This window comes from Somniosus microcephalus, chromosome 2 (genome assembly GCF_052327205.1).
Source record: "Somniosus microcephalus isolate GS21.2 chromosome 2, FLI_Smic_1.0, whole genome shotgun sequence".
Lineage (NCBI taxonomy): Eukaryota > Metazoa > Chordata > Chondrichthyes > Squaliformes > Somniosidae > Somniosus > Somniosus microcephalus.
Window position 1 is genome coordinate 277,052,420 of NC_140988.1, and position 9,918 is coordinate 277,062,337.

General features: G+C 38.3%; 1 protein-coding gene across 4 annotated transcripts; it reads right to left on the reverse strand.

The window, feature by feature from the left end:
• Positions 1-414: 414 nt before the first annotated feature.
• LOC147123416 (insulin gene enhancer protein ISL-1) lies at positions 415-9,560 on the reverse strand. Of its 4 annotated transcripts, none has more exons than XM_085972560.1 (6): positions 9,251-9,560; positions 8,167-8,356; positions 6,680-6,936; positions 4,166-4,449; positions 3,048-3,215; positions 415-1,513 (listed from the first exon to the last, which is right to left on the reverse strand). In XM_085972560.1, the coding sequence occupies exons 1-6, from the start codon at positions 9,276-9,278 to the stop codon at positions 1,397-1,399; spliced, it is 1,044 nt and encodes a 347-aa protein (XP_085828686.1). In that variant the 5' UTR covers positions 9,279-9,560; the 3' UTR covers positions 415-1,396. The 4 variants fall into 4 exon arrangements, with proteins under 4 accessions (XP_085828686.1, XP_085828680.1, XP_085828672.1 ...); XM_085972554.1 differs by having other exon boundaries at positions 4,166-4,452; XM_085972546.1 differs by lacking the exon at positions 415-1,513 and having other exon boundaries at positions 2,664-3,215.
• Between the last annotated feature and the right edge of the window lie 358 nt (positions 9,561-9,918).

A 9,918-nucleotide genomic window follows, 5' to 3' on the forward strand; every position in this document is an offset into this window, starting at 1 on the left:
ATCATTCTTTACCTTCAAATTAATTAAATGTGTTTTTCAAGGCTAGTGCAGATATTTTATCTACTATTTTCTCACAAGGAAAAGGTACAAAAATAAATATTTATTGCTTCAAGTCTTTAAAGGACAGGCGATTAAAATTTCCCCTTAATTAAAATCAGTCACGTATGGATGTCTTTTAGTAAGTACATTTAAGTATAAAGCAATTAAAAATTGATTTAAAAGCAGTTAACCCTCCAAGCTAATTTATCAAAATGTAATGGCAGAATCTGCAAAGGCTCATATGATTTTTCAGTTATCTCAAAGTTTTTATTAGTGAAATAATCTTGAAGATATATTTCTACATATGGCATTTTTTTATTTTACATAATCTTCAAGAAAAGACAGGACACATAAAATTAGACATGTTTTCCAAAGACCACAGTACATCTTTTACTTCAGCAAACATAAAATGTCAAAAAGACATGAAAAGTGGCAAGTCTGTCGACAATAAATAATAAATTATTTATAATTTTTGCAGTACAAGAACAAACAAAATGTTTCTTTCCAGAGCTAAAACCGTTGTCGATAACTGTTTTAACCTAGGAGTATACACATCTTTGGGACAATTCTGGACGGACACGAGTTCACACACAAATCCCACGAAGCTGTGGCAAAAAGAGGTATACCTTGTTGCAATGCTTGAGCTTTTTAATAAAAAATAAAAAAAATGAATTATCAGTAGTTGCCTTCATTCTTTCATTGCAGGGACTGTAATCTCATGAACCAGCTACATGCTAATGATCTAGGATCCAATAGTCCTTAGTTATAGGTCAACTAAAAGCATTGCAAAAATGCAACTATACCTTTCAGAACTGATCCTATAGGACAGTCACTGAACTACTTAGGCTGTGGTACATTCTGCATGTCACGATTGTCTTTCCAGTCCACTTTTTGCAGATGTATGGGACTCTTCTTTTTTTTGGCAAAGCTGACCCACTGATGTCTTTTCTAGGCAGCACCATTGAAGATGTTGGGACTATAGTCTTTCCACTGGATCATCTTATCTGTGTGTGCAACACATTCAAATCACATCCCTCAGGATCACTCGAACGTACATCCTTTTCTATATCTTCAAAAATGTCTTTGCATGAAGTCCCGGATGCCTCGGGAGTCTCTTCTATTTGCACTTGTAGCCAGATCCCACTCTAGTGTCTGATTGTCGTCACAGTGTTGCTAGGGTACAACATTGGTTGTTTGAACACAGAGACTTCGTGCAAACGGATGATGGCTGCTTTCTGATCAGACATGGACCAGGTTGCATGAACTTTTTTTTTAAAAAAAAGTGTGGGCCAGAGAGTTTTGAGGGTCCAGGGTTCCTCGTGGCTCTCTGTAGGGCTGCACTGAGAGTTCAGGCTCCTCATGCCTCTATAGGACTCGCTACCATGCTGTTTGGTGTGTCAGGGAGTTGGGAGGACATGGACGCTACTTCACTTCCAGTGGAGTTAGAACCTGGCCCTCCCTCTGAAAAATTAACCTGTAAAAATCATAGCAAATCAATGATCTCCGGCCTCTTTAAAATGTTGACATTAATCCAAAGTCACACATATCAGAAAATTACGTTCATTAAAAATATATTTTGGACTTTTGTAACTATGGTTGTACAATGGTTTGTATTAATTTTATCATTAATGACAATCAAATTACAATAAACAGAAAGCGCTTTTTGCCAAGTTACCTTTAAAGTGCTATATATCTCTAAGTTGAAAACAATGGCAAAGCAAATAATCAAGGTCTCATAGCAAAGCACAAGTAGGTCTAGTTGCATTTCCCAATGCAACATCATTTAATGGTGTAAAATGGTACATTTTTTTCCAAAAGTACATTATGAATTAATATATTTTGCAGCAATTCATTATTTATTGTAAAACATCACATATCCATTTAACCCCTTGAGTACTGCATTTTCTTTGCAATTTGAAGCAAGAGAATGTTTCCTGTCACCATATATATATATAAATATATATGACATGAAAGTGCAGTGTATTCCCAATAGAAAAGGCAGGACCTTTTTCTATCATTTGTTTTGGGACACCTTGCAAAGGGGCCACCACTGGCCTCAAGCAGTTAAACTGAAATGGGTTTACAAAGTTGAGACATTTTATTGTACATTACATGCATTTTGCATACACCTTTATACCAATATCTTTACTTAAGTAACCCAAACATGTTGTATGTTATATACCACAGGGAAGCACCATTTAGCTATACTTCAATTCAGTATAGTAACTGTGGGTTTGCAATACTTCCAAGAAATATAAAACAGCCAGTGTAGCGCATTCTAAACAATTAAATCACGCCCAATTATTCAGTGACAAAACTCTGCCATCACTCTGATCATATAAAGTTGGACACCTTATATTCACCTTTACAAAAGAGTTAGGTGAAATAAAGTACCATCAGCTCCATTCTTCACAGATAATATTTACTCAGAAGGCTAGTGGAAGGGGTTTCCTGATTACCAATCCGCCCACTTTTAATAACATTAAACCTATTGCTGAGAAAATGTTGCAACAGCATCCATTTTGTTTCATTTTCATTGGTTGTATTTTAAACTGAAATCTGCTTATCCCATGGTTCATGTGCCCTGCCTTCAATCCTGCACCCCCCCCACCCCCCAACCCCCCCCCGCCTTCATTAAAATAATCAGTAGTGTTTTGAATCTGAAACATTTGATTTAAAATGCCTGTTTGACAATATTTGGAATAAAATGAAAGAAGTGTATGTTTCAGACAACAACAGTCATCTTCAGTGTATAATGTTAAACACAAACTATTTGAATCTGTGGGAGAAAGCTTGGGTAAACAAAATAGGTTTTTTTCCTCCCTATGTTCTTGATGGTCGTCAAAATGAAAATACTAAGGCTGGCAAAAGAGGGATTCTGCAATTTTTATATCCATGAATTGTCTATATATGGATTGGTGTGTAGCAGGTCCCCTGATTGCAGTGATTTCTGGTGCAGTCTGTATTGTGGTAGTGGTGATGGTGTTCTGCATGTTGCTGGCACTCACCAGTTGCTGAAATGCAGGCTGTTCTATATCACTCTGCAAAGCGAAGTCACTCAAAACTTTCCAAGGCGGTTGGTAACTTTGCACCTCCACTGGATTGGCTTGCAAATTGCTGTCGTGTCTCTCAGGACTGGCAGCTACCATTGGAGTCCCTGTCATCCCCTGGATATTCTTCAAAAAAAAGAACACCAACAGTACTTATGATTTAATTTTATTAACACAATGCACATCTATCCATCTTTCTTTCTTTATTTTGTTAATAACGCATGCACCTCAACACAGCCTTCTGTACCTTGTAATGTTAACACTTTAAAGTTTCATGTAAGCCGCTTCCTGTCTCCCAGCAACAATGCAGCATGCAATTTAAGATCTCCCAGTGCATATGGTGGTATGTTTTCCAAACAATTTCATATGTGTAACAGTAAAATAGTGAATTGCAATACTAGATATTCAACACTGGATCTTCTCAAGGTCTTCAAATTTGATAATTCATGCATAAAATGCTAATGATGTTGAACAGCGATTGTCACCAGTATCATCGCTGCACAGCCAAGAGCTAAGTGTCACCAAAAGTTTGTAATATATTTAAATAAAGGCCATTTCCAGTGTTGGAAATGTGATATTCATTCACTTCAAAAACACCTTTGATCTGGTGAAGGTAACCCACTATTTGGTTTACGATACAAAAGGTAAAAAGGGGTTGCCCTAAATCTAATGGCGATGGTTAAAAGATAACTTCTAAGAATTGCGTTTTAATTGTCACACCCAACATTTCAAAGCCAAGCAGAGAAAAAAGAGAAAGTATATTTTCATCTGTGTCCATTAATTTAAAAAACGGTACGTTCAAGTTATGCATACCGTATTACAAAGTAATTCGGATGCACCAAGAATTAGCTAACGTACTGTAAAACGTGAATTAGAAGGGTATTATTTAACTTAGGCATCGGTGTATTTGAAATGGGAAATTAGTACCGCAGTATATTTATTACTAGAATTGTATCATTCCTTATGAAAAGGTTCAGGTTTTGAACATGATGGGACAGCTTGCAATGCTGTCAACTGAAATAGACACTTTTCGTGTCAAAGTTTCCATGAAAGTTTAGGAAGACAAAAGCACTTACTGTTTTGTCGTTGGGTTGTTGTTGTTGCAGTTGTTTCATTAGGATGCTCCTTTTTTTGTCCTTACAGCGCTTGTTTTGAAACCAGACTCTAATGACACGGGGGCTCAAGCCTGTCATTTCCACGAGCTGCTCCTTCATGAGCGCGTCGGGCCGGGGGTTGGCCGCGTAACAAGTCCGTAACGTGTGGAGCTGCTTCTCGTTCAGAACTGTCCGCACCCGAGTCGTCTTCTCGGGTTGTTTGTGAACGTGCGGCCTCAAAGCTGGTTGTCGGGCAGAAATGGGCTCTGCTGTAAAAACAGGCAGCATATCCTGAGTTTGTTGAACAGCATAATGGGCAATAGGTGGTCTAATGTTTGTTCGGACAATAAAATTAAATCTTAAAACTATCTTGGAGCCGTATTAATGGGACTGCGTGAACTAATTTGCAATAAATACTGGCTTTAGAAAACAAGTATATTTCGCGTTTGTCAGAGAATCTGTTCTTAAATGAAACATAAGGTCTGAGGTAACAAGAACATCTAGTTAAAAGTAATCTCGGAACTGTCCGGCATGACTTCCAAACTGATTTAACTGCATGAGGTCGAAAAGCCAAAATGAATAAATCAAGTATCACTTGTATACTATATGTAGTGTATTTATATTACACTACACTATCTGTAGGTGCCAATTAAATTTAAATGAATCAGAAACAATTCTTTATTGGACTGGGTTTCAGGTTCGGCTTCAACAAGAACCGCATTCTTTAGTTATCAGAATACTAATTACAGTCAAATCCATACAAATGTAGTTCGGATAGAAGCACATCAAGCGACTCTGTAAGGAAGCCAAGCGATCGTTTCTTCTATGGTCGCCGTTGTTGTGTGCAAGTTTGCATTGCAGCAACTTTGTTTTGCACTATGTAGAGCCAGGCTCCACTCTCCATGCAGTCTGATATGTGATGTGATAAACGGGGCTCCCGCAAAGTTTCATGGGTGTGATCAGAGAATTGCAGCGTTTGATGTGTTTTTGAAAGGTTCTGTGGACCGTGCAGCCAGTAAAACTAGATTTTCAAAAGTCCGGCTACAATTATGTTTCCCTGAAATACAGTTTTCTGTGAAAGAGGTCTAAATGGAAACGTATTTGAATAACATTTCCTATGTAGCAGTACAGTATTTAATTGTCATCAGCTTATGGTCATAGATCAATATAATTTTCCGTTTATGCAAAGAAACATACTGCAATGCATTTGATAAAATGTAATAAAACGGACAAGGTATTATAAACGGACAAGGTAGTACATATGGGGTGGTATCCCTTTAAATGAGTTATTAAAGTTTCTTAAAAGCCACCAGATCGTATTGTGAAAAATGCAATTCAGCATTATCAGTGGGGTGATTAGCATATACATTTGCAATTCTGGGCAGCTCCGAAATACATCCTGCTGTAAAGAACAAAAAGGAACTCAGCACTATCGCTGTGTAACAATAAGATCTAATATTTACACTGGAATGAAATATCGAATTCGACAGACGCTATTTGAAAAGTCTTCAAACACATAATTATGTAGGTTTCAAATCGATTCCCTTTCGGAATGCAATGTATTTGAATAAGGCCAAATGTATTCCGATTATTTTTGGCGGGGGAGGAGATTTAAAAGAAAGGACAGTATAAAGCCCTGGCTGACTATAAAAGACTACATCAGATCATCTCTGAGCGTTATAAACTGATACATCAATTTATGAAGGCCATTAAACATATTTGGTTTATAGAGGTAATTCTCGGGAAACCTTAAAACATATCTCAAATTCTATGGTTAATAGTAATGTCTTCATTTACATAAACATTCATAGGAAGCTATACTTATAAAGCATAAGCATTGTGTACAAATATAATACGCTGTCACTAGAAAATGGTGCTGCCATAATATTTTAACTGTACTAATGTTGAATTGTCTACTTCAGATTCAGGGAAATCTTTATAAAAGTTGTGTATATGAAGATGGTATCTGATTAACTCATTTGATTAGCGATGGGAACATTTATGTGAAACCAGGTTTCTTCAACGATTTTATCTCGAACTAATAATAATTAAAACAGTCCAACTTTAAACACAAGAGTTCTCCCCGCAAAAAAAAGTTTTAAAACTAGTTCAGACATTTATCATGTTCAAATTCATAATTCCTACATTGGTTATTTGTAATTTATCCTGAATACTATCAAACATAAAATACATAATAGGGTACAAAATATATGGCACAAGGACAACATGCACTTGCTGAGTGTTTCGCCTGTACAGAGCCCATTGTCAAAATCCAACCCACATTCCGGTCTGCAGTGAAGCATCCCAGTAAAACAATCAGAAATTCAAAATTTGAACTTTACAGCACGAAATTATTTACGATTGTACTTCGTTTACACGTTAAAAAAAAGTTCAAAACGTTGCAATAGAAGTAGGAGACAGTATAAAATAGTTGTTTTCATTACATGACGTATGAATGGACTCTCAAGTAAAACCGAGTTTTGAAAGCGTACATACCCGCCATCTGTAGGGGTCTGTTGACGTGCATGGGGCTGAGGGGGTCTGGGCCGACCGAAGCTCGCTCTACAACATCGTGATCAGCCCGGCAGAAGAGTCCGTCTTCCCGCAACGCGAATTCATCACCGGGGATGAGCTGGCGACTGCACGCCACACAGCGGAAGCAGTCGATGTGATACACCTTGCTGCGAGCTCTCATCACAAAGTCATTCTTACTGAATCCTATATTACACTTTGCACATTTAGTTCCGTACAATCTGCAAGTCAAAAAGCACCAAAGACATTTTACTAAAGGGTCAAACGTGTCCCCAATACGTTATATACTTTAATACAAAGAGATAGACCAAAGAAGCCAACACACAATTACTTTTGATTTGATTTTGCAGTTTCTTTTTATCATAACACACAAAGTCCAAATCAAACAATGGACCAAATTATATTTCCTATTAATCCTAACGTGAAATATATTTTCTGATCATTTTAATCCTGAACATGTCCACTAAACCTTGATACCATTCTACATAATGTTAAAGCTTTAAAAAAAATTGAACCATGCACTTCATAATCCACAAACATGAAGGCAGTTGGCATACTGTCTAACGTGAAGTTTATTTACATATTTTCAGATTGGGTACATTCTATACACTCTAGTATGATTTTTAATCCTTGCATACTGTGCAGTCCTATTTGATATCGTAAAGATCGATTTAAATTTTTTATCCAGACTAAAATTGTCATTTTGGAACATTTATTAGTAAAAGTCACTATTTTAAGAGTCAGTGTTCCAATCGGTGGCGACGGATTTTAGTTTGTTTTTCAGTGTACAGCAACCGTCTTCATTTTAGACTTGATTTCCTCAGTTTAGTAGAAAATATAAAGTGTTTTTAAATTAATGGTAAAAGTCGTGCAAATCCACACCACGGCTCGCGCACAATAGTGTTGGTACTGGTCGAAAATGACAATGTTGTAAAAGATCACCTTGTGCTACATTAACTCGCCATAAGATAGAGCTCACAGGAACTGATTTGCACTTTCAGTTCACATGCCTCATTTCCAATCCACAATTACAAACATTCGGAAATACACAGACTCAACTGATGACAGCGATGGTTTTGAACGAATTGTTGTCACTCGTAAACAGTTAAAACAACAGCTCCAGTGATAAACGTTTTTAAAGCTCTGATTTGTGGATAGCAGATCGAGGAGCGGCAAAATGCACATATTCTCAGTGCACAGATTTTTGTACCTACTAAAGGAAGCAGTTGAATTATCTAAATATGTCAATTGTTCGATGCCAAATAATGGGCAATTTGATCTCGTCTACTCGCCAGTTGAGATAAGATAACGCAAAAAAGATAGGAAAAAAGCCATCGAAGGGTTAATACTGGGGGGCGGGGGGGGGGGCATTTAGAGACAGCGCAAGGACAACATAGCTTAATAGAACTGGAATATTATCATTATTTTAAAAATCCAAGATCTTCACTCACCGAATATAGTCTCTCTTGCAGTATGTTTTGCCATCCCTAACGAAGCAGGTACACGTTTCGTCCAAATACTGATTACACTCTGCACATTTTAGACAAGCGGCATGCCATTCCAGATCCGGAGAAACTCGAAGAATATACTGATCATGAATCTGATTCCCACAACCAACACACAGTGAAATAAGGCGTTTTTCTGTAAATTGATATGAAAATGGTGTCATGAAACCGATCAAAGGCTTGGTTCCTTCCATCAGACATATATTCGACTATAGTTTTTTTTACATAGTTGTTACATTTACTGGATAGATCTAAAGAGATATTTCAGACTGTTTTGTAATAAGGTGGTATCCAAAATAAAAGATTAAAATAACTGGAATGCAGATAAATATATTTTAGTACTGAGCCAGTTGCTTAACCAATACACTAAATCAGCAGGAAATAAACTTCAATTTTTGTCTTAGTATGTTCACGCTGTTTTCAGCAAAACGCGTGCAGAGGTAGGTTTCTGAATTCATTTTTAAATAATGATGAAGAATCTCCAGAAGCATGCAAAACTTTTTTAAACTGCGTGCTAAATATATAAAAGTTTAGAATACATTCCACACTGAGTTCATGCAACTGCAATCTGGATTTTACAAGCAGAAAAAGTACAATTATTCTGCAGTATCAAATTTTGCTTATCTTAGCACAGAGATCCTGAATAATCAGATGTGTGTATCTGTGAAACATCTGACAAGGCTCTGAAAGAAGTAGTCCAAATGTTCAAAAAATTGTTTCGCACTGTTTTACTTCAACTCTGCCCTGCTACAAAGCAATTTTGTTCACACGTATCGCCAGTGGTGGGAATACATTTAACAATGCAGATTCAATGCAAGACTTTTCATCGTTTACCTGAACCTTGAGACTACTGCTGCACAACATACAAAATAAACCCAAATGCTAGGCGGCATAATTAATGTTCAAGAGCAATAAAAAAAAGTCAGAGGTAACAGTAAAGTTACAGCTACAGGAGTTGACCTGCGAAACTAGTCAACTCCTAGCACCTGAATCCGATCCTCGAAATGTAACAGCAATGAAGAAAACTTACTTTTGGGTGGATCTCCCATGTCTCCCATTTCTTGTTATAGTGTAAAAGTTTTTTTTTGGTTTTTTTTTCCCCCTTGGATTTTGCTTTTTTTTTAGGTGGTGGTTGGAGGGGGGGAGGTGTGGGTGGGGGGGGGGGAGGCAGGGAGTCCTTGGTTATATCCACAGAGTAGGGCCGGTTAAGAGGAGTGCGGTCGGAGCGGCTTGTTGCTGCCAGACACTGGGGATGGGGTTGTGCGGAAAGGCGGTGTGCGCAGTCCTGCCGCTCATGCTCACTGCTCCTGATATCTCGCACACACTCTGCCTGCGCTTCCTCCAGCCCCTCGCCATTGGTCTGACGTTGAGCGCGCCTGACGTCAGACGCACGCCGGCTCCCCCCGTTCCCCCTCCCCCTCTCCTGCCGGCCTCTCTCCCCCCACCAGGCGCTGATTGGTCCAGGGCTCGACCCGGGCAGCACCAGCTGTTTGCATTGTCTTGACTGAGAGGCTGCGAGTGTGTGTGTCCGCGCCGGGCTCCGGGGCTGGTGCAGCTTTCCATCGCCTAACATTTGGGCCCTTCAGCGTTCTCCTTTCTTGTCCCGACGTGGTGTTTTTTTTTGCTTCCCTTTTTCCTTTTCTTTCTCTTTCCATTTACTTGGCCTCTGCTCCCTGATCTAATATTTCTGTCTTGCTC